The sequence below is a fragment of the Mastacembelus armatus genome, chromosome 1 (genome assembly GCF_900324485.2).
Source record: "Mastacembelus armatus chromosome 1, fMasArm1.2, whole genome shotgun sequence".
NCBI lineage: Eukaryota > Metazoa > Chordata > Actinopteri > Synbranchiformes > Mastacembelidae > Mastacembelus > Mastacembelus armatus.
Genome location: NC_046633.1, coordinates 22,283,169 through 22,308,816, shown reverse-complemented (window position 1 = coordinate 22,308,816; position 25,648 = coordinate 22,283,169). Strand labels below are relative to the sequence as shown.

The 25,648-nt window shown below is 39.3% G+C and overlaps 1 protein-coding gene across 2 annotated transcripts in view; it reads right to left on the bottom strand.

Annotated features, from left to right (window-relative positions):
• Positions 1-25,648, bottom strand: part of LOC113128155 (E3 ubiquitin-protein ligase SMURF2) — a 56,763-nt gene that overhangs the window by 13,966 nt on the left and 17,149 nt on the right. Inside the window, exons 2-11 of one of the 2 annotated variants that reach the window (XM_026303234.1) lie at positions 19,683-19,721; positions 18,095-18,203; positions 13,767-13,900; positions 9,637-9,702; positions 8,704-8,788; positions 8,339-8,422; positions 6,405-6,616; positions 4,460-4,544; positions 3,327-3,485; positions 2,533-2,589 (exon numbers count right to left, since the gene is read on the bottom strand). In XM_026303234.1, the coding sequence (XP_026159019.1) occupies positions 2,533-2,589; positions 3,327-3,485; positions 4,460-4,544; positions 6,405-6,616; positions 8,339-8,422; positions 8,704-8,788; positions 9,637-9,702; positions 13,767-13,900; positions 18,095-18,203; positions 19,683-19,721 (1,030 nt within the window). The remainder of the gene's footprint in view (positions 1-2,532; positions 2,590-3,326; positions 3,486-4,459; positions 4,545-6,404; positions 6,617-8,338; positions 8,423-8,703; positions 8,789-9,636; positions 9,703-13,766; positions 13,901-18,094; positions 18,204-19,682; positions 19,722-25,648) is intronic. The other variant, XM_026303235.1, reaches the window with a different exon arrangement.

Here is a 25,648-nt window from a genome sequence, read left to right as displayed (position 1 = left end):
CACTGATGGAAACAGACATGAATCATTGTATTATGAGGAGACATCACGTTTTTTTCAGGTAGATGGTGAGAATTTGACTTGCAGTATGTTTTGACTTTAAATCACATCAGTTTTTTCACACTCTAATTTAATCAAAGCAAGTTTCTCCCCTGTAGGTTTTAGACTGACAGGCCATCTTTGTTTTCTCCTTTGCCAACTGCTAAATGTTATCCACCTCACTTAATTTTGTGGCTATCTGCCAGGAAAAAGAACAATAACAATAGGTAAAAGAGCAACCACATGACCACACCGCATCAACAGTGCCGCATTACAGCAAGGACTGTGAGTGATCTGTCTCTGTGTATGAATGTGTGGTGTACCAGTGGTGTACATGGATGTTGGGTGAAATATTCTCAAATCCTGGCAACAGTGAAAGACAGATCTCCTGACACTGAGCCAGTAAAAAGGTTAATACCTTTAACAGTTTATGGGACACAGCAGAGGACGGGGGCAGCAGAGTGAGAATTAGTGACGACAGAGGAGATGACAGGAGAGAGGAGGTGTAGAGCATGAATTAGGACAGTAAGAAGGAGGAATGATGAAATGGAAAATGTGGTTTGATTGCTTTTAATGGCTTCACTTTATATACCTAAGGCCATGGTCGATCTGAGGAGAGTGTATAATCACCTTCGAACTTCCACAGTATGTTAAGTTGTTCAAATTTTCACACGTATGTATACAGAAATTGTTGTCTCCTCCATGCATCTCCCTTTGTTGCCACTACATTTTTACCTGCTAATGGTTTTATGGGCCTGGTCACACTGGGTGTTTAGCTTTGAGCCTCTTGCACAGCAAACAATCAAACATTATGTCTGCATGGAAACCATTTAGCATGGCCAATAAAATTTTGTGTTGCAGAGCTGAAGTCAGTAGGCAGCCTCATTACGACAGCCTACACTGTATATAGTCTGTTCTACGTATTTCTCTCCCACTCTGAGAAAAGAACATCTTTAAATATACTACATGGGAGGCTTTATGACAAACTGAAGCTACTTTTCTTGACACAGACGATGGTAAAATAATTTCATATCAAAAGAGCAGTGTTCAGGCAGAAGCAATGGCACAGTGTTTTTGGTTATTACGTAAAAACGAGAATGGTCAGTCAACACTAACTCAACAGATGCTATTTGAGTTTGAGCAATTTACCTTTGCAGTTAACCTCTTTTACATTTCCCTCTGAGATTAAAATACTTAAATTTATTTTTGACACCATGTCAAGTTCTACTTTTGATCTGTCTGAAACATGGTTAAGTTTCATAATAGTTTTAAAGCCAGAATAAAAATATGTTTTTCTTAAGCATCAATTAGACCTTAAGAATATGAGATATAAGAACTCCAAACTCTAAATACTGCAAATGCTTACCTTTATAATTATATTAACATATATATCTGTATTTTCTCTCATGTTTCAAGAGTCCTGCACATTGCAGATGTAAGTGACATAAAAAAGAAGTTATTTAAAGACCTACAACTTTGTCTGGACTCTCAAATGTCTCCTATTAAGCAGCCAGACATCCTTTTAATGATGTTGACTAAATAACAGAGTTGAGCCTCGACTCCCAACCAAAGCCTGTTCTGACACATATGGACACTATTTGACCAAATCACCAATGTTGATTTCCCAAACATGTCTATCATGCCAGCTGATGTTATTGCAACAGTTTGCACTAAAAAAGCAAAAGGGAAAAAAAACAAAAAACTCCACATCTCTATGGTTTTTCTTGTTCTAGCGGTTTTTGTTTCATACAATGACAGGGTGAAAAGTAAACGACAGGAGAGTCAAAATACCTGAGAAAAAAATCATAGAACTTAGTTTATCATTTTGTTTTCATCAAGGATTCATATACTCTCAGCTTCCTTGCCTAGCCTTCATTCTCACTCAAAGCTAACACTGCTGACTGATCTAGCCCATGTGTGTTCGACAAGGCCGTGAGAAGTGCTGCTAAACTAACAGCTACTTATGCTAACATGTGTTCAGCATTAATTTCCCGAGAGGGGGCTGGTGTAACAAAGCCTGTCTGCTAGCTTAGCTGGTTACAAGCTGGGCTTCAGAGAAACCTGACTGTTGACAGTGAACAAAACACACTGAAAGATGGACTGAAAACCTCCAGATACACTCAGCTCGCCAGTGTGTGTGTTGTACTTGAATGACATCCACAGGAAAGTGAACCCTGAGGAAGGCTACACAAAATGTGCACGTGTATACATAAACACACACCGACAAGACATTTCCCTGTGGAAAACTATCATAGTCAGCATTTTCTCTTATGACAGTGTAGCTGTGTGTGTGTGGCTTTGAGTAACTCTACTGAAACTGCTCGATACAGACAGCTGGGGTAAGAGTATGAGGATTTATGTCAACCTGTGTGCTGGCTATAGTGTTCATATGTATGTTGGACCATGTGCAAGTGTGTGCATAGATATACAGTTTATTGTTTGCATGCAAGTACATGAATGCACGTGTTTGTCCATGTGTGTGTGTGCGTGGGTTACCTGAGGTTAGTGTTTTGGCTGTCCATGGCCACACGGGAACCATTTGGACTCGGGCTGCTGGAGAAAACAGGAGGGGAGAGGGGAGAAAAAGAGAGAGAAAGACAAAGAGGACATAAAGGGTAAGGTGAAGGACAGATGGGGATTGGAGCATTAAAAACAAGGGAGGGATTAAAAAAGGAAAAGTGAGACGGGACAGAGAGGACAAACAGGAAAGTGATACAGAGGAGACAAGTAAAGGGATAGAAAGGACAGAAAGGAGCATGAGACAAAATTGGGGAGAAGGACAGCGGAAAAGGAAATACAAAGGAGGAGGAGACAAAAACAATAACAAAGTGCAAAACATGGACAAATCCAAAGAGGGGATAAGGATGATCAGACAGCAGAGTCAGTGAGAATGGCAGAAAGTGGAATGGAAAAGACCATTGGCAGATACCCGAGACAGACAGAGGACAGGAACAAAGGACAAGTAGAGGAGAACAAAAACACAAGGTGAGATGACTGAAGCCAAGACCATCATTAGTGATTATCTTACAGCAGACATATTCATTGCTGGAGGATTCATGACTGCAGTGTGCATCACAAGTTCCCAAACACATTTTCCCTCTATTCAGTGTATTCCAATATCCCCAGACAAGACTCATCATGTCTACTTCCAGGACGGATGGCGTAACTGTGAAGTTACTTTTAAAAACACTGAGCTGCTTATAGTCCTTGGCAGAAAAATATGAACACAGCAGAAGTGGCTCTGATTCAATTAGAGAATTAGCAAACACATAATTTACTGATGCACTCACTTGAGTACTAGATGCAGGTTAGCAGACAGTCGCGGGTCTGTGAACTGTGTTGTTCGATTGTTGTGGTCGACAAAGTAGACGCGGCCGGTGGCTGTGTTTCTGATCTCCCAGCCTGGTGGAAGTGGGCCAAGCTCCTCACAGTTCACATTGCTTAGGTCCCTGGACAAAACAATTAAAAGCAATGAACAACAACAACAATAACAACAACACAACAAATTAAATGCAGTTTAATGTTACATAAAACAAACAGGACTAGATGGGTTACTATTAACATTTACATAAAGGTTGTATGCAACAACTTGGCCAGTGAGATCGCAGGACTACAACCTTCCAAAGTACCAAGTCCTTGCTCTAATTTCTTGATTCTTGACAGTCTTGTCAGTAGAAATTAAAGTCCTGATCTGGGACAACACCTTAGCCCAAGGAAGTCTTTGTGCATGTGTGTGTATGTGTGTAAATACTTTGTCCTTGAGTGAAGTAAGGACACATCACACAGAGAAAAAGCACATGCCTTGCTGCACTCATCAAAACATACTGGGTCATTATAGTGGCTCTGTCCAAAATGACCAAACCCAGAAGTGGCTGTTGTGAGTTGGATGTTGCACTCGTGCTTCATTACTGAGCAGCAGCTACACCATGACATGGCCAAAAAGGTAACGCAATAGCAATGCCTGCAATCTCTGGTGAATTATCTAGTCGGCTATTGAGAGTTGATGAAACAAGATGATTGAATGCAGAACCACTGGTCCATGGTGTGTTCAGCTCAAAATCTGTCCAAAAGCCTTCTTCCAACTCCACATCGAACTCAGAGGTCATGAGTCTGGCTAACCCTGACTTCAGCTTGAAATTTAAATAATAGGACAGTTTTTGAACACAACCCTGAGCAACTTAATGAGACATTAGGTCTGATCCAATCCAGCCAAGTCCAGTTTGGTCCTGTCAATTTTAGGAATATATCTAAGGTTTTTCTATCACGGATAAAACAAAGCAGGTTGTCAGCACTGTGGTGCATTTATTATGCATATAATGCATTGTTAATTCAGAGAACTGAGCTCATAATATTAGCTCCTAATAACATTTATCAAAAGAAACTGAGAAAGTGCGATAAGGAAAAAACAATATACACAGATTACCTGGGTACTCGGGGGTCATGCCAGGTGCTGACTCCAGTCTGTGTATGGAGGAAATAGACCTGGCCCTGCTGAGTTGTTCTTTGCTCTGAAAAAAAAAAATGAAGAAAACTGATTTGAATGAATATGTAAAAAAGTAAAAACAGCATTCAAACAAGGTTGGAACTGTTGCTGGGACTGTTGCAGTCCAGGTGGGTATAAGCATGGATTAGTGTGTTTGTGTATTCTGGACAAGAGGAAGTCTGTTTATAATTGATGTGACAGGCAAACTGCTGGGACATTGTTGAACTAAGAGTTTCTTATGGCGTGTGCCAAGGTAATCAATTAGTTCCTCTCCAGTCTCCAGTAGGCCTATCCCAGGAGAATGGGGAAAATAAAATGTGAGGGAAATTTATCAAAGACTTCCATGACTGTTTTTCCTTGCAGAGTGTTTTTTGATGCATTCTAGCTGCCTTGTTTTCTCTCTAAGCATGTGCTCTGAAACTCATCCACTCCTATTAATGTCTCATCTGTACCAAATGAAATGGAAAAGAAAATGCTGTTGCTGACGCCAAACCCACTAATACAATATTATAAATAAAGAAACCAAGGACACCAAGACAAAATCTGAGGAGAATGGTTCTCATCTGTAATCTGTTGCTGGCTTGTTTGGTCTTTGGTTCCCTCCAGTTTGTGAATGAACGGAGAGTAAGTATGTGAATGTTGGCACCAAGTGTGTGTGCTGCACAGGCGTGGTGGTCATGAGCATATTCACCCGCTAATCAATCAGTACCCCCCACCCCAACTTCCTACTGGCACAAGTAATTTCCTACCCTGCTCTCCCTTTTTTCCCCTCACACATTCCCCTTCTCTCTCTTTCTCTCTCACGCTCTTCACCACACCCAGCCACTGGTTCAGAGGGTTCAGCAGAGGAGGAAAGCTCACTGGCTGCTGGGCATCAGTGACTCATTGGGTCCAACCCTGGCCAGCCTCAATGGACACAGCAGGACATTTCAATTGGGGCACATGTCCAACAGTGCCATTCTAAATCTTTGGCATACAGCACCACACTTAAAACATTTTACAGACTCTGTGGGTATTGTGGCTGACTGTGAAAAGTACACATTTTTTGAAAAAGCATGCAGATGTTGGAAACTTTACTTGTATATCATTGTGTTTGAAGTATGTAAGTAATACCAGCTTAAGAATTACAGACACAAAAAAATAGTGCCTATTCTGTGTTAAACCCCAAACTATGAATTCTTCTTCTTCACTATGGGAGTATCAGTCTGCAAACCTAAAACATTCCAACACTGGAAGTGTCTGCAAACAGGAGGAGAAGAGAGGAGGGGGGTGGAGAGATGGAGTATTAACACACAGCAAGTGCTGACTGAAGTTGTCATGATGTGGTGCTGTGGGAAGGAGGGAGAGAGGAGGCAGAGGGGGGGTAACAGAGAAAGTGGGAGTGAGCCCAAGGACAGAGCATGGAGACAGACAGAGAGGGAACAAGAAAAAAATAATACAAAGGGCAATTAAACTTTATTCTCATCCATAAAAGAAAAACTGTTCAAAGTATCACTGGTTATAGACAAGATACAGCCCAAGAAGCAGCTCACCACATCTTTGATCTGGTCTCACGTCTTGTATTTTTGTGGGTTAGGTCTGGAACTTCAAATCATCTTTCCTTTTTTTAGATCAGTAACTGTGGTAAATTTACAATACAATATGACTACAGCCTGCTAACATACTAAAATACTTCAAACACAGACTCATAAGTGATCCAGATGTCAGGATTACTGTTTTAACACAGGTGTTACCTCCTATTATCAGCTCTGTATACTTTTTTTTAAACCATGGCATACTCTGTGTTCACAAACAGGAAGACAGATGTAAAAATAACAGAATCAATCAATTTTTCTAACATTACACACTGAAATCTAGTAATCATTTAATAGAGGGAGTCTCTCACCATAACCCTCAGGCAGGTCAGGAGGTGTATGCAGGTGTGTTCGACTCATGTAGTTTCGATGTCGTTGGGATCGAACCCGTCTTTCCTGGACTCGCTGTTCGCCTGGTGGTCCGCTGGCCTCGGCCCCATTAACGGGTGTCATCACTGGCGTGTTCTCGTCCACCACACAGCTCAGCGGGCGCCCTGATGGACTGGAGTACTCCGATGCTGGCCTGAGAGAGAGAACAAAGCGTGTGCTTGTTCTTATCTTCCCCATGTTCTTCTGAGTGTAGTTTTAGCTTTGGCTCCATTTATCCAATATTTGTTACTTAGAGCTTCCAAATATGTAAACAGATAAAACATTTTTCAAAACAAACTAACTGGATGAATGAATTGAAACTACAACCTTTGACACTACAAGTTTTTTTTTTTGCATTCTTAAGAGTCAAATATGGTGCGAGTTACTAATAAGTGGTCAGCTTTTTAGTGAATGCATGTGACTGTGTTCCTCTACTTGCAGGAAGTTGGGTGTGAAGGGTGCAAAGAGTTATGTTACTGTGTACTTTACTTGTGTGCTCTGAGTCAAGTCTTACACGTAGCATCTTGATTTCTTTTTGTGACAAGACGGTTAGAGCAATTAGTAAAGTTAAAACAGTAAAACAGCGTCATTGTTTCTCAGGGAAAAACATATTTGATCACTATGTTTAAAATGAAATTCATATGAAGTATTATGGGTTGAATTATATGAAAATAAGTACTCATAATACTATAGTAGATTCTTTGTATGTGTACAGGACTTCCAGAGCTGATATCTGATAAGCAGACACAAACGCAGACAGGGTGGCTTACTGACAATTACTGTATGCGTGTGTGTGCATGTAGCATGTCTGACCACTGTCTGGCTGTTCAGAGTTACTGACGCCATGGCAATCTAAAACTCTGGACGCTTGTCTGTCATCCCACGACCCTCCGCCCTCAATGCACCCTTCCTCCCTCCCATTTCCTCTTTCTCCATGCAGTTACTTCCCACCTCCACTTTCCCTGCGCACTCCTACAGTGTGACCTCTCATGACTAGGTCACAGACCATATTACATTTGTTGTGAGTGACCAGCAGTGACAAGACCCATCCAGAGTCAGAAAAACAATTATTCACAACAACATAATTTCTGTTAAAGTCTCAAAGTGGTACATTTACATATAAAGAATCTAAATTTCTCCACTGTTGCATATTAAAGTCATAAATTGAAAAAAAAAAAAAAAGAGACCAAAGTACTATGTTCCTTTCTCCACTTCCTATTGTTATTCTTCCTCTGGTTCATTAACTCTTCAGTCACTCATTTCTTCCTCCCACACAGTCTTTTCTCATCTTTCTCCTTAACGTCATCATATCCAACCCCTCAGTGCCTCTACTTAACCTTTGGCACACTATTTCCTGTCTGTCATACCCCGTTTTGCTATGGTTGGCCTGGCAGCCACTAGAGATATGTACCAGAGGAGTAGAATGGGAGGTGAGGCGATGGGGGTTTTGGAGGTGATATTTGTTTTCTTACTTCCATAATGGCTCTGCTGATATGGGCCAAGTAGGAAGGCGACAGTTGTTCCTGCACGAACAGGGGCCAAGCAAAACCTGGCTGCCTGACTGGCTGGCTGGTATATTTAGGTGTGTGTTTTGTGTGCATATTGGGGTGCAGTGAAACACACACATGGGGGGGATAAGGAAACTGACAGCTATTCACTCACTGCTGACTATTATTGTGTTGAGAGTGGAGCTGAGTGGATTTTTTTTATTAGGAAAAGTGAAGTACAGAAAAGTACTGGCACTTAAAACAGATTCCCTTACTTTTTTGTAAAAGTATATTTGGGATCATTAGAAAACACTAGCATTTTAAGCCTGCTCAATTTTTATTAAATTTTAATTATTTAAAGTTATAGTTGAGGATGAGTGTAAATGTACCTGGTGGGTCTCTCCCACTGAGTAGTACGTGTGATGTGGTTTAGGTACTGTATCCTTCCAGAAGCCGTCCTCCTCTCTTCCCAGCTGTTTCACATGACAGAGTATAACAACCCGGTGAGAAATGCATCATATTTCTTATAAAGAAATTTTCTGTCCACATATGCTTCTTTAACATCACTGTCAAGAGTATTCTTCATTTTGTAATTGCACTGGGATTCACCAATCAGCATACACCTGAGCCTTCTAAATACTTTAAGAAGTGTAGAGGAAAAAAAGATTAACAAAAGGGTTTATATTTAATAGACCCAGCTCCTGGTTCAAATCTGGATAGCTCATTTTGAAGGAAAGCCTGTGATAATACTCACCCATCAGGTAAGTCATTGTCAAAAAGACGGCTGCAGTCCACCACTGGCCCTCCTGTCCCGATACGATCCCTGGACTGAAGACTTACTGTGCAGTTAAAGACAAAGAAAACTGTAGCTCAGTAACATTTTACTCACCATGCAACAAAATCATGACAAATACTGTTTACTTTCATTGTTTGGAATACCAGTGATGTAACCCTATCATATGTGTATATCAATTCCACTGATACTTTTACTACATTTTTCTGTCAAACATTTTCTTTACATTTCCTTTCCTCATCACCGTAGAAGAAAGTAAAAAATAAGAAAATAAAAAGACTGTTTAGTATGACATATTAAATGAACTCCTGTGTTTTTGTATTATTTAGGCAAAGAAAACAAAAAATTCCAGTCTGTGGTTCAGTGGTTAGGTAATGTACTGAGTCAGAGTATTGAGAAAGGCTAGGCAGTCTGGGTCAGATTGTCTTTTGTAATGTTCAAATACACAAATACTCTCAGACATTCAGATACACAGAGTTTGTTTCACACAAACACTGGTTTAACATTTTTCTTAAAAATCTCATGTACAAATGTATGGCAAAAAATAAGAAACTTCCAACTTATGCACAGTTAATTGAGGATCACTTTTCTATTTGCCATAACTTAGTTCTGTTCATTTTTTGAATTGAGAGACATGCAAGGGACTAGTTCTAACAGTTAATTAGTCCAGTGTTTTCAGATTGTCAGAAGCTTTAAGTTGAAGTCATAAATTCAACGCTGTCCCACTGAAGTTGTATGCTATGTTAACAACCAGGATTACTCAATCTATGTACATATTAACAGCTTCCCTTTTTTGATTTTTTTTTAATGTCATACAGTGTATATATATATATATATATATATATATATATATATATATATATATATATATATATATATAGTTGTGTTTCTTACCTACTATCTGTCCTCTCACAGTGTCATTGTCATTGGGGCCTAGTTTATTCAGGTCCAGTCTCTGATCTGCAGGGAAAAATATATTTTAAAAAAGCAAACATTTATAACCATGAACATACTCACGTATTAAGCTGAAGTGTAACTCATACATTTTTACACTGTGGTTCACTACATTAAGACTAGAAAAGTTACTGCAGTAAATGTGTTTCCAGGCGTGAGGGAGGGTACGGTGGCTGTCAAATTAAAAAAGAAACGCGATTCCTTTCTGGGCTACTGTAGAAACACTGCAGCTTAAAGAAACACAAAATGTTCCATTGATGGGAGTGTATTGCTTCAGATGACAACAAATCTGTTTCCAAGAATCCATTGTTAATATGGAGAGGATGTTACAATCTCAAAAAGGTTTTTTTTTTTTTCTTTTTTAAATTTTCCTTACTTTCAAGCTGACATACTGGTGTAATGACTCAAAGCCCTGATGTAATTAATTAAGTCTGCATGACAGTGCACTTTTATAGTATTAAAAATAAAAGAGTGTACAACATAAAATATGAATTCTGTCTATGAACGCATTGTCTCCTCAGCAGTGGATAGTACTGCCAGACACAGACAGCACAGGAACACAACCCAGGAAGACTGAACAAGATCCAGACACAGATACACTGCACTCTTTCTGTTTCTGTTTCTCTCTCTCTCTCTCTCTCTCTCTCTCTCTCTCTCACACAGACAGACACAGACACAGACAAAATCTCACAGGAAAACTTGTGCATGACCGGTCCAGCTGACCAGCAGAGGAGTGATATTAGTTGGTACACATTAACAATACAATCAGTGTGTGTGTCTGAAAAGAGTCCTGCAGGGCCATTGGCTTAATTTAATATGAAAACCAATACATATTCAGGCATAAGATTAAAGTGTGAGTGTAGGAGCAGGGGGAGAGGTAGGGAAATATGCAGAAGAAAGAGAAAAAAGAAGAGCGAGAAAGGGAGATAAAGAGATGGCCCAGTTCTCTATGAGATAATACTAAAATCCAAGTCAGACTGTATTTGTCATGGCTTGCCTGTATTTTTTATGCAATGGTGTGTCTGTTAATATGTATAGGCTAAGCAGATTTAAAGAAACCAATAGCTTGGATCCAGACTTTCCGTGTTCGTGTGTGCACATGTGCGGGTATGTATACATCTGTTCCGGATACACGTCTAGACTAAACAGTGATGGTCTACGGCTTACATGGCTGCAACAGAGGATTTTTCTCTCTTTAATAAGAGAAGCTGAAAACAGAACATTTGTAGACATTTAAAAGATGTATTTTGGATTTTTCAAGTTTGTCATAAAACAATATAGATGTGCCCATGTGTGCATAAGGATATGTATTGGTTTCTGCAGCTATTCTTACAGCAGCCTTGAAGCTTTTCACCTGGAACAAGACTACACTCTGAGAAATGAGGACAAACTGCACAGCTCTCTCTGTACAAAAATGTGCTCCAGGGTTCTGCCAAGGCTCATATACAACTTAGGCAGTCCAACTAAGCTAAATCATCAGTATATTTATAAGAAATGTCCCTCTTTCTGTTTCCCTGGATAGGAAAGCCTTGCCAAGTTGAAGGGCTACCTTCTAATATCTGTGTACAGATTTTATTAATACTTATTATTACTTATTTACTAATATGCCACAAACTGAGTGAATCACAAAATAATTATAGGACTATGAATTTGAGGATAAATTCACATTGAATGGGATTGCACACATAAAGATAAACATCTAAAGTGTATCTTGAAATATCACTTTAAAACAGGCATGCCAAAATGCAAAATCAATTCAATTATGAAAACTATGTTAAAATAAAGTAAGTACATAAAATTGTGTCAATATGTGTAAGAAGCCCATAAGCTGAAGCACACATCACATTTAGCTCTAGTGCGTCTGTCTCAGCATGTAAGACCTATGGAAAAACTGTGGTAACAGCAGTATCACAATCAGCAAATCAGTTAACAGAATCAGTGACATCAAGAAGAGTAATGTTCTAAGTAGACTAGCATGTACAGTCAGTCAAGCTGTTTTGAGAAACTGGTGAGGTATGTGTTACTGACTCTGTGGGTTTAGAAGTGGGGCATAGCACTTAGAGGTTTGTGTCTGCGTTGCTACAGGAAGTGCAGCTCAGTGTAGAGCCAGACAGACTTCTAGTAAACTAGAAAATCATGCCAGATCCCCTTCTGGTTTGCAAGTGTGTGTGTGTGTGTGTGTGTGTGTGTGTGTGTGTGTGTGTGTGTGTGTGTGTGTGTGTGTGTGTGTGCGTGCGTGCGTGCGTGCGTGTGTGTGTGTGCGTGCGCGTGCGCGTGTACACGCGCGCAGGAGTGAAACAGCTTTTTGTTTGCACTGAACAAAAAATATATATGAATGTGAGGGTAATTCCAGCAAAATCTATTGTTTTTTTGTGTTGTTTTTACATTTATGTCTGAGTGTGTTCATCTTGGTCAAACCACAGACTGGGCACGTTTTCTGTACTACACAGGATAAGGACAAAGGGATAATATATGAACTTGTATCTTGTCATAGCTCATGTCTCCTTGTCCACTTCCTGAGGCCATGAAAAAGTATAATTTGTGCCATGTTGACTGGATAGTAAGTGGCTGGTCTGGAGCCTAAGTGGAGCCTGTAGTGTCTGTTTCTGTGGGTAAATCTAAGGGCAAGTCATCTGGCACTCAGTGGGGTAAAAGTATGGCATCGGGACTCCACGGCTGTCAAGGTTCCTTTCGTGGCAATGCTGACGCTGTTGTGGTTTTTGGTGGATTAGGAGTGAGCCAAGAATGGCATTTAAGAGCAGACATAAAGGTTGCTGGAAACCATTCTGAACTCTTACATGAAGTATTCAGCTTGACAATTTTGAGTTGGTCTAAGAGGCTGTTAGATCTGGGCCAAACAAACTACAACTGTCTGCTTTCATGAAAGTATCCAACTATGCAGTTTGAATGAAGCATCCAACAAATAGCAATTATATTCAGACAGACAATTTCTAAAGTGGTTGAGTGTGGCTGCATGCGATGGATGAATGGAGACGAGGAAAAGGCCGGATACATAAAACTGGGAAAAATGTACCTCATTGTGGTGGTTTTAGCACATATCTTACAGTCTATGTTTAAGACAGGTCAAGAAGATGAATTGAAGGAAATGAGAAGAACAAGTGGAAGGAATGTTAATTTGAGAATCTGGACTGCATTTAAGTGTGTGTCAGTATCAACTGGTACTGCCAAAAAGACAGAGGCCTAACAAGCATGTAACCATGTGCACTGCACAAAAAAATAATAAATAACAGTCAAACACTTGGAAATCAAAGGGCACAACACAGGGGCAGCAGTCTGACTCCAGCTATCTGACAATCTTACATCAGAATACTTGTGTTTGTGAAAACAAATTTCGCAATCCACATTAGCCAGCTGCTGTTTTAGTTATCCACTTATTCATTCTGTATTTCCTGTGGAGGCTCCCCATCACCTGTCACCAATAGGTCTTTTCCCTTGTCCAGGTTTTGCTTTTATTTCCACTGTCTTCCACCTGCTTTGCCAACAAGTTCCATAAGCTAAATTTCACCACCCATCAGGAGGTAGTACTAAATCGAGTTCCAGGTACCGGGGGGGTGGGGGTGTGACTGCTTACAGAGCTGTCGACATGAATAGTTGAGTGTGCCAAGTCATCGTGTATTAGCAGCACCACAGTTGAGGTAAAATGGGTACTTTAGTGGGCTGACTCACGGCAAAGCAAAGTCACAACTTTTCTGCTGCTTCTTGATAAAGTTTCGATACAGTCTCTATTACTGTATTACTGTTGAGATTAACGAGCACTGTGGTCATTGCCCTGATGTCGTCTTCTCAGTCGTGTGTGTGGATGAGCTGAGCATGGCTCTTGTGTAAAAAGTGACTGACAAACGGAATAGCAAAGTGGAACTGATTGTATTAGATCAATGGTAAGGGAAGCTCCAGGTTAGGACTTGTTCTTGTGGTGTTAATCGGCTATAACTAATGTAACTGGCACCAAAGAGTGAAGGCCATAGTAAGCATGCAAAGACCAGACACAAATAACCTGTTTTCAGTGAAAAAGACGTAGAGCATGCACTTAAAAACACATAGGTACTTACAGCCAGTGTCTTTGAGTCTGTTGATGGCATTGGACAGGAGGCGGACACAGCCCAAGAAGCCTGCACCCTGCTTTTTGTGGATCTTTTTGTGGTTCCATACACTGATAGTGATGGAGTCTGCTTTTCCAATGTATCTGAATGGAAGAGAGGTGAAATGAACAAAAATAGATTAGTAATGTGAGAAAAAATAAGAAAAAGTACTCTGTAATGTCAGTTAGCCCAGAGTAGGTTTTAATCAATAGACAGAATATAAAACTTGGAAATTAAATGAAAATCAGAAGCTAAGACAACTCCGGGATCACCAAACATTTCAAAATATTATCCAAACAGACAAAACACTTCTATTTTCAATTTTCACAACTACTTCTCTTTGACTGTGTGAGAACAATGCACACTATGTTTGCGGTGCAGACTTTCAGAATGTGTAAGGAGGCAAATTGGCTGATTTTAAAGTAACTCGTTTATGTGCAGACTTAGCACAGCTGAGTTCAGTCTAGTCGTGGTTGAAAAACAGAGGAAGTCCCTGTGATGTGCTGCACCACTGTCTGAGATGCAGACAGCTGTCGCAGTAAACACAGAGTTCAACATTCAAATCCACAATCACACATTCACCAACACACACAGATAATTACAGACTACCCGACACCTCTAAGATCAAGCTCGACGTTATGCTCTATACCAAGAGAGAGAAGTGGGTTTCGCTACTAAACACATCAAAACGTATAGGCTTGGTTTAAAAGTGATATTGTTTCAATGAAATTAAATGAAAACATGTATATGTTGTGGGTTGTATTAAATCCAGTCCGGTGATTTAGCTTCTAGTTACTCTCTGAAAGTCTGATCAGGACACAGCAGCAGAGATTAGCATCCTGTCTATCTCCCTGCAGATGCTGGTGGATCTAGGCCTTGTTGATGGTGATCTTACTCCTATTGCTATATTTAACATGATTTGATGACAAATAGGTAGGAGAATGGACTGTTTTTGGCACCACAACTACAGTTTTCTTCTACCATCAAGTGGAGTTGTCAAGAAGCTGATTTGCCAAAAAATGGACAGTTAAAGACTAGAATCTAGAATTAGAATTCTTAATTATTCTAATCTTAGAACAGCAGATGCGCTCAGCATTGTCCATTTCTGTATATCCTGCCATTTTGTGTACTGTGCTGCATTTCAAATGTGTGTGTGAAAGCATTAGTGTCCCTGTTGTGAGAGAGGTCACCGTGATGCAGAGGTGTGTTGTGCAAAGTACCGCTTTGAACAAAAAAAAAAAAAAAAAAAAAAACGGAACTGAAATAAGCAACCAAGACAATGACTGAGCATCTAAGGGAAACAGAACAGGTAGAGCAAAATGTTATTTACTCATTTACTATAACTTTTCCATGGTTAAAACATAGGAGGCCTTATTTTCTGACAAAACACTGGAGGTATTGAAGTAATTACAACAATGCTATCACTAGTGGTGATGGGGTGAGCTGAACTGCTGAAAGGACAGTAAGCAATCAGCAGTGATTAATAACTGGACTGCAATGTAACTACCACAGATAGCTACAAACTCTGAGGGCCTGGCATACTTACTGTGAAAATTAAATTCATTTGTTGTGTTCTGACAGAAAACAAAACACTCAACCAAATGTTGAAACAGGACTGCAGGCCGTCACAGGCCAGTTCTCACTCTGTAACCATCTAAAACTGGTTATCACCTACAATTTATGTTGCCTCAAGTTTATCAGCATAATTTCTGCACCAATACTTTACCTTTAATTCCGTCAAAACATATGTATGCTTTTATTTCTAAGTATTATATAAAGATTTTTTTCCAAATGAAAAGGAGCTACCTGATAGATGATGACAAAAATATTGTCAGAAGGCCCAAAATAAAAAAATATATACATAAGGATAAATATTCACCTCATGTCAATAAGAGGTAAAGTCATCTATTCCCAGATAACGTTACATACAGAGAAATAAGCTAAACCAGGGTCTGGATTCACTGTCAGTACAACAAGTACATGAAATTCATTGATGTTTTTAGTCTCTAGTTGGGATTTGTGGAAAATATCAAAAAACATAAAAAATGCTGTAATAAGTTATTAAGAGATCATTTTTACTACTTTAAAGCTTTACTATTTTAAAGCATATTGCACATTTTCAACAGAACAGTACGTGTAGGGTTCATCTAGTGTTCTTGGCATGTTCCTTTACCTATATATTACCTCTATATTTCAACAACAACAAAAAAAAAAAAAAACAATTAAATCCACAGGAAACTTCAAGATGATTAACTACTAAATGCATACACACACGTGCACATTACATTAAGTGGTTACAGCAACAACAAAAATAAGGATAAACACTCCTAATCCTACAGACATTAGAGAGGAAAAATCTTCAAATCCAGATTAGCTTTCCAGGACATACTAGATCCAGAACTGCAGTACTTCCCAAACATTTTGGGAACATACAGGACATTGGGAAATCAATAACATGGTTTCTTTCTAGAGAGGATATATTACACCAAATGCATTTTAATATGGATCACCACTAGGATGATAAGAAGTTGCTGTAACAGTGATAGTGGCCTTGCTATATTTAGGATGTTATTACTGGGGACAAACCAATTCTTGCCCAGGCAAGACATATGAAGCCTGGTACAGCAACACTATACAACATGCACAGCACTTAATATGAAGCAAAGGCAGAGCGAGAAAATCTTACTCTCCACCCAAAACAATGTGAGGATTTGTACGGAAAAGACTGAAAATTGGAGGCCAAACATGCACAGGCACCCTGCCAAAACCAGACCTACATACTACTGTAAGTTCATGAACTTTTCAACACCCACAAAATGTTTTAAAAAAATATAACCTGGTCTGTGTGTCCTCAAAACATTTTGTGCACAACACCAATATGAGCCATAAAGCATCAATTGTAGTCAAAAAAGCAAACATTTTTACAGGGTATTTATGATCTGTAATATATGGCACAGAGGCCTCTGGCAGTATCGTGTGGAAAAGACCCCACCTCCTAAAGCTGGAAGCTTGAGATGGGGGTGTGGTGAGGTGGCAATCTTCCAAGCCCACACTCCCATCTGCTTTCTGTGGCATGTTAGCCATTTCCTGAACCAGAAGGAGAGGCCAGTGGTCGCTGGTGGGGAACAAACTTCTCAAAGGGTCCAAAATTATGTAAAAAAGGGAGAGGAGGTCGATTTTGACGGGGGGGGGGGGGGGCGACTGTGTGCACAAAAAAGCCAAATGTATCTGTATCACGTGCAGGGACTCTAATACATATTTCCAGCTCTCTCTTCTTTTCAATTCCTTCACCTTCTTCCACTATATCCCATATGCATGGTTGCCACTGGGTGCTTTGGGTCCTTTTGGGACCTTTGAGTCCTTTGGGTTGATCACTTCTTACAATGGCCTGTCAAGAAAGACCTCAATACAGGGATCAGTCACACCACAAGGCCTCGGTGAAAACACTGAAGTACATGGTTTCATAGTGGCACTTGGAGTGCAGTGCTCATCATTCTTTTTGGCTTCTGAGGCCAATGGATAACATAATGACCACATGTTGTTTTAACTCCAAAATGTAGCCAGCAAATATGAGAATCTTTTCCCTCCGGCATCCCTTTTCATCCTCTGACTGATGCATTATTCATAGATTTTGTTTGAAATACCACTGGTTTTCATTTACATTTCTAAGACTGATTGAAAGGAAGGATTTTTTTGAAAGAAAAGGTTTCAAAAATGTATTTGCATAGACTCACAAAGGCATAAGCTCACCCTGAAAGAGATTACTTAAAGCATGTGTTGGCCTATGTAATGCCACACTTGGCTCAGAGAAAGTGAACAAGCCAGAAGCCAAGGAGTTAGACCACCTCCAGTTCACAGAGGACATTATTCAGAAGTGAAAACTCTTTAACAAATCCCATGTTCTAATTCCCAAAATAGACAGAATCTGTTATTTGGAAAGAAGAAACTCATATCAGTGACTTGTGTTTTTCTCCAAAAAAAAATCCCATTTGAATGCACCTGGTGAGGCCTGTGGTATCGAACGTCTAAAATCTCACTCAACAAAATGTTGAGTTCACATAAAAACAGCTCAAAAGGATTGTAGTGTAGATGTTTCTGCACTGAAAAGAAGCAACTGCACCTGCATTCCTGAAACACACATAGCAGTTCTACACAGAGATATACTATAGAGCAAAACCTGTACGCCATGTTTGTCTGTAGTATTGCAATTTTCAGGTGATGCACTAATATACAGACCCATCTGAGCAACACATACACTTAGGCATAAGTGGCACACAGTAACACGTCCCATGACTTACAGATCATAATGTTGATTCCACTTTGGGTCCAGCGTATTTCTCACAGTATCTGTAGAGTGGCATTGTCCTGAGCCATCCACCACGACTTTGGCAAAGGGATCTGGCAACCCTGTAAAAGTACACAGAGGCCGGTTTTCTTTAGCAGATATACAAACCTTGTGAAGTCACCAATACCTCTTTCATGACGGGAAATAATTTGTAACATGACCCATTTATAAGAAACTGCAGCCAAGTTTATCTCTGTGTCAAACTTTGATTGGCAACTGTATCTGTATGTATATAGTTCCCAACCAGAATATAATTCAGCAAAGTCACATTTCAGTTCTCTCTGTATGATCTAATAGGATTGCCTGATAAATGCTCTGAAAGATTTTTTTATATCTGTTAGAAACTCTTTTTGACCAAAGCAGGGCCTGACCCAAATTTAGCTAAGACTGAGATCAAAGTCATAAAACCAGGTCAATGACCCATTCAGAGTGACCACACATGAACTTTTTGCTGTGTCAACCTGAGAGGGGTACACAAATAAATAAATGGACACCAGAAAGAAGATAATGGTCAAATGAAGTGTTTCTAATTATTATTTAAGTTATTTCTAGTTTGAGTAAATCTAACCAACAATATCCATGCCCAATCTCTTAAAATATATGTCAGAAAAGGCTTTTTAACAACTCTTGGTGAGTTAAAAGACTTTTCCCCCGACATTTACTTTTCATTTTTGCTTTAGAGGGCAGAACTTTTACAGGAATCCAGTTGTGTCAAACATCTATAAAGAAATTAGAGGAATGCAGGTGCTGCAATATGTAAAAGAATGATAAGGAAAGTGCTGTTATAGTATCTTATTCAGCTGGAAATATGAGAAGTGACTCTTCTTGGTGTATTTTTGTGTTAGTCTGTGTCAAGGTATATACCTCTGGGCACCGATACTTCATGCAAGTTAAACCTGTTCTTTCACCCCTATGCTGTCTTGAGACTTCCCTGTTTGGTGTCTTTGTGTGTATGTGTGCATGCATGTCAGCCAGAAATTAACCTTGTGACTTCTAGGCTAATGGTGATCCAACCTATTGGCTAAACACCCTACTCCTGTTGCAATTAAGTGCTTTTACCCAGACCACAAGTGGCAATTAAGGTAAATGGTGTGGGCTGCAAAAGGATATTCTTTTGTGAAACCATCAGTGAAACCAGATAATAGTTCTCCTCTTACATTAATGCAGCAACAATTGACAAGATTGATGTTTTTACAAAAAAAACTGTCTACACAGTGTAGTTTCTCATGTAATTTGCCATTAAAAATTCATAGGTCATGGGATCAGCTAAATAAGGTATAATTTCTATCTAGTACAACTAAAGCCTGTTTCATCAAGTCTAGTGCCTCAGTACCAGTTGATCTATTACTAGACATTTGGTTAGTCATGGGTTCCTTTGCGTGCCAGACCTCCTGGGTTGTATGACAGACAGCTCCTTAAGGGACTTCATTTACAGCAAGGCTTTAAACCCAGCAAGCTGCCACTGCTGACAAAGCCCATTCTGATGCACAAGGGAGGGAATGGGACAGGAATAGCAATATGTAAAAACAGGCTTTACTTACGGAAGAAGTCTTTCTTCGCCAGGTTCTTTGCACACAGGACTGGAACAGAAGAAAAAGAGAAATGTTAATAACTGGTTAAAAAAAAAAAAAATCAGACCCCTCCCCAAAAAAACAAAAACAAGATCTGAAAGAAAAATACACTGTTAACACACATAAGTAGTCAGTTCTATCAGTCATGTAATTTTTCCAAAGACTATTTATGATAGGAAAAAGAATTCATTTACCTTGGCAATAAAAAACAAACAAGCAGCACTCTAAACTATGTGATACCACATCTTCCTTTATTCTTTGCATTTTATTTATACTGTATATAATAGATTGACAGTGGCAAAGCTTCTATCATTCAAACACATTAGGATCATTACACCATAACAGTTCTGTCCCAGCGCAATACATTACTAATGTGAACATGCCACAGATAAAAGAGAAGCACAACTTCTGAAAAGGATATGGACAGACCTAGGAAATGAACCTGGCATCACACCCTTTCAATGTGGAGGCCTTTACAGTGACCAAAATGACACAATGACAACATGGGAACAGACAATCTTAACACAAACCAAATTACACTGACTGGGCCAAATGGGTGAACACAAACCATCAGCTTGTCAGAGGAAATTACACTGCCAAAGCTGACAGCAGGGGTGCAGGCCAAATCGGACAGAGCCAAAAGAGCCTCCTGTGGGACAAAATGGACACCCTGTTGACAGGAGGATAACAGGACAAACAGAGGCCTGATCTCTTGGTGGAACTTTTGTGCACCAAAAATCCAACTCAGAAACCGTTACCTACCACTGCATCAATCATCTTTAATCTAAACTCTTGCCTCTAAGATAAATGTTTAAACCTATTTTATACACATTCACAGTACGGTGGAGTGACTTTAGTGACAAGCATGTTGTGAGTCAGTAAAAGCTGAATGCAAAGACAAACTATCCTAAAGCAGTGTATTTATGGGATCATTTCAGACATATGTCACACTGAGAAACCTGAATTCCATAGCATGACAACACTTAGCAATTTTGACTATGAAATTAAGTTTGCAGAGACAAAACAGGGACTGGCTTGAAAGCAGGCTGATGTTATCAGGAGCATATTATGCTCCAAAAAAAGGTTTAAACTCTAGCCAAATATATATCTTTGCTAAACCAGATTGCAGATTACAGCTCAGAGGATACACTGAATATGCTCAGTCTTGTCTGAAAAAAGTGAAGAAGAAAAAAACACAAAACTCATATTCACCCTGAATTGCTGCATTCATTTACTTCATTCATTTAGAGTAATTGAGTAAACTAGAGATGTGAGCAGTAAAGTAAGGAACCAAGCTAATAAACTATTCCATCATGTCAAGACCGGTACTGATTCTGATATTCAAGGGATTTAAAATCCAATATGCCAACTTAACAGCCAATATTCTCATTTTTCCAGACAAGTAGCATAAACAAAGATTTACCCTAACAGTTGTTTTAAGTAAATTTTACAAGTGCTCACCAAGACAACATGAAAGCTTGAAATTAAACTTGTTTTACTGATGTTGAACAGTACTGACCAGTAGTTGAGCAGTACTTGAATAACATTGAAGGATTCATCTTCTCTCTTCATTTCTTTTTAATAATCATTTATTGACCATTATAAACAGCAACACAGATTTATCTGCAAATACAGCACATATATAGCACATATTGTTTGAATACAACAGCACACTGATTCATCAGACAGGCTCTAGTGGTCACCATGCTGAAAATCCAACACTGGTATGTAGCCACCACATTAAACTGGCTCTCTAATTAACCAAACTATGCTAATGAAGATTACAGGATTAACTTGCACAATGATTTGCTGTCTCAGCCACAATTACCATAGAAGAAAAAAAAAAAAAACTCTCATTAACAACAAAAATAACAGCCATCTGGGAAGTATGTCTATTAACATCAGGGCTGCAACTAGCTATTTTTATTATTGAATTTATTATTTATTTATTATTAATAAATTTATAATATTAGTTCTTTAGGGTTACAGGATTTTGTATGATTTGAAGAACTCTATTTGAAGTATTGTACCTGATACTATCCCTACAGGTTTGAATAACATGCTACAGTATTTAGGATTTAGATAAACATACCTAAATATGTTGATAATCTTATTAGGGCTTATACAGACTCCGCCACTGTGGATCCTAGCATCAATGAAGAATCAAATCTCATCTCAGAACCCTGGGGGATCCAACAGTGTTGAATAGCTGCCACGTGAGCAGGCAGGCCTTGGTGACCCAGGTTTGGCAGAGGACCAGACTCATTCAGATCCTAACACGAAAAGCTAGGCCAACTAGGAATCAGAAAATGATCAGGCAGGCCTGAGGTGAAGCTGACCTATCACTTCAATAGTAGGAGGAGAGAGGTCAAATGTGACTTTAATACTTCAAGACTCACATATTTCTTAGTATTGTGTCAAAGTCTAATTGTATCTGTAATTCTGCATTCACTTTCAAACAAAAATCAGATTTAAGAAAGGAAGGAAACTTTTAAGAGCTCACATTAACAACATTTATTACTGCATATTGCTCATTTAGTCATCTGACCACCCAAAGCTTCCCTCATCTTCTGTGATAATAGTTGAAGGGTCAAAAAGGGGGCAACTGTGCTCCTTTTTTTTTTTTTTTAAGGAATTGAAACAGCTGCTGTTTTGGGACCATTTGTAGGTAATTCACCCAAAATCACAGTCCAAAACAAGCTATAAATCAAAGTAACAGTCACAGCAAACCAAGCCAATCCATCAAAGCAACCACCACACAAGGACAATACCCTTACCACTGTCTGGCAGCTAAGAGAGGCAGGGGCAGCAGCCTGTCACTGTCCCAGACCCTTCAAAGGTCAACCATTCCCAAGGGAACTGGTAGTATTCTGTTTAAACCTAGATCTTTATTGTGGTTGAAAAAGAAAAGAAAATAAAGTAAAAAAATTATTTATTTTATTTTTCAGTACAAAGAGACCAGTCATCACTGCCACTGGGATAAATAACAATTCTTCACTGTGAAAGCTTTTTGTGCTACAACATTGGTGGACACAACAAAAACTTGTTATATATAAACATACTGAAATAATGTGCAATCATTGCATTTCATAGTATGAAAAGTCATTCTCCAGTAGGAATTTAACTAAACATAGACACAGCCTCACAGTCAATTTACAGAAATCAAACTGTGATGTATGATAATTATATTGTGTATTAAAAAAAGCAGGTCCCTTAGTAATGATTAAAAAAAACATACAAAAAAACTTAACACAAAATGTGTGCCTGACCTAAAACAGAGGCAGTTAGAGGGTTGGGTGCAGAACAGGTCAGGCTGGATGTTAGCATTAGTTCTGGCCAAAAGGTGAAAGGCCATAAACAGACAGGGGCGGGGACGTCAGGGGATCTCTGTTTGTTTTCTCAGGGGAGTCTCTAAGTCTGCATGTGCAACAGCTGCTTAACACCTCTCAAACTGCTTGTTGGAAACAGGGTAGGGCATGAGATAAATCACCTTTCACCATCGTAACAGTGCACACTCTTTTACAGATAGAACAGTATGTGAATTCACACAACAAAGCATTATAATAGTTTTTAACAAGCACATCTACAGGACTGGGAGAGATGTGTGAAAAATGTGCATCACAACTGCAAACAACTAACTGGCAAATGCATTCTATTTCTGAAAAATATTTTGTAATCGTTGTCAATGGCATCAATGAAATGAGCTGTAGTCGACTTCACAAAAGTGTATGATTTGTCCCACTGCATGGTGGTCCACTGAACCACCAACATGCCTCTTGCACTCTGCGTTCACATGAAACTAGACCAAAGGGATTGTGGCCAGTAGACAACTGTGTGATTGCCAACTCCACAGCCATTTTTTTGGTGTATTTGTTTTATTAATTTCTGGCAGCACTGCACGGACACAGCAGTCAACCAGTGGTGCAGCGGCATTTACTTCCTGTCCTCCAATGCAAGCTGTTTTTGAACAGCAGTGATTTAGAGTAATTCTTACTTATTTACTTACCTATTTTCTTATATGTCCATTTTATTGTTGATGCAATTAATACATGTACATGGCTGATATCAGCTGCAAGACAAACAGAGCAGGACTATGATGCAACTATTGCCAGTAGATATCACATGTAGCTCAATTTAGGCATTTTATAATGTAAAAAAGAAAAGGGACTTTACACATTTACTATTTTCATACAGCAATACAACAAGGCAAATTGTAGCCAAAAAGGATGAAAACGTTGCCCTAAAACATGCCTGAATTGAGCTGCATGTGATGTCTGGCAGCAGCTGCATCATATTCCTGCTGTGTTCCTCTTGGTGGAGCCGATGATCACAACTTGCATCTGTCATGATTGGAACTGTTTGTTGTTAAAATACTCAAAAACACACCCAGCTTCAATAACTGTCATCTAAATGACCCGTCAATGAGTGTCAAGTCCAAACCATTGGCCAAGTTGTCGTTGATTCTGTAATAAGCTCATGTGCTTGTTTATTGCTCTTCTGGAGTTAAATCAACACATTATGCACACGACTGTAGTGTGTTACTAAATATTAACATGGACAACAGTGTGGCTGTGGGATGTTTAAAAGAATTGCTCAACACGCTGAAGCATGACGTTGGCTGTTCAAGAAGTATTTAGTCACACTGATAAACACCCAGCCCCTCACAACATCTTTGAGGGTGACAAAAAAAGGCCCCTCACCTTACTTCAAATATTGTTTAGCCCATGGGACCCAAGCAAAGTGAAGGAGATGTCAGATCCAAGTCATGACCCTTTGACACACCATTTAAAAATTCAGTGTGCTGTCAAGTTTATTCAATTCAATATTCAACTAGATTCTTTTACACCAACGCGTAATTGCCAATGTTTAAAGCCAATTCACACCCACCCTGAGGAAACCACAAAGTATAGGAGGCTGTGGTTGTCTACCACATAATCATCATTAATCTTTCTTAGAGAAATACCTTCCTCAAGGCATGCAATGACCGAAAACTGCAAGCCACAAATATGCAGTTATAACAGTGGGTTATGCCTCAGGTAGCTTCACTGATTGTATCAAATTGCTATCAAAGTGGAAAGATTATTACCAAGTAATTAAATGTGTCTGTGGTCTACTATGAGGGTCTGTTCTATGGCATGTACTGCCACAGAAGTCTTAAATGATTCCAACAAATTTTCAAAACACCATAACTGATTTGAAAACAACAAGTAGTCTTCACTAGAAATAGGCCAAACTATATCACAAAGCCACATAAGTCAAGGTCTAAGCTTCAGAAGATAGACATGTGCTCATTCTACACCAGTTTCTTTGAGCAATTCCAAATATCCACACATTTATGCAGTACATGTATGCCTCTATATTTATTTTTGTCTTAAATAACAAAAAAGCAAAACAAACGATCATCTACATTGATTGAAACCTATTTCAATGTTTAAAAAAAACAACTTCAAAACCTTGCAAAATTGCTCCCAACACACCTGACTCATTCAGATTTAAAAGGTAACGCTCACATGCTTTGCCTTCATCCCTGTTAAGATTCTTCCAACAGCACCATGCTGTCTCATTCACAGCATTGTTCAAGAGTTAAACAAAACACTTCCTCTTCCCCTCTACTCAGGCCTCCCTGGCGGCAACTGATTCACTCAGAACACACAGAATACATGTTGGCAAGATGTCAAACATGAGGACACTGTGTGTACGTGACCAGCTGTGTTACTTCAGCAAGTGCACACTGCAAAAAAAAATAATGATGGTGCGTTATGAATTAATATTTATGGGCCTGTAAACTGGGGCAATGTTGCCAAACTGGGGATCTAATCTCCACTGCACTTCCCCTGGAAAGCCATTACTCGATTTCCCAACCTCCCACCCTCTGCCTTTCTCCAGCCCAGTGAATGCTCAGGATGCCAATTATGTCATTCATTTGAGAGGCCAGC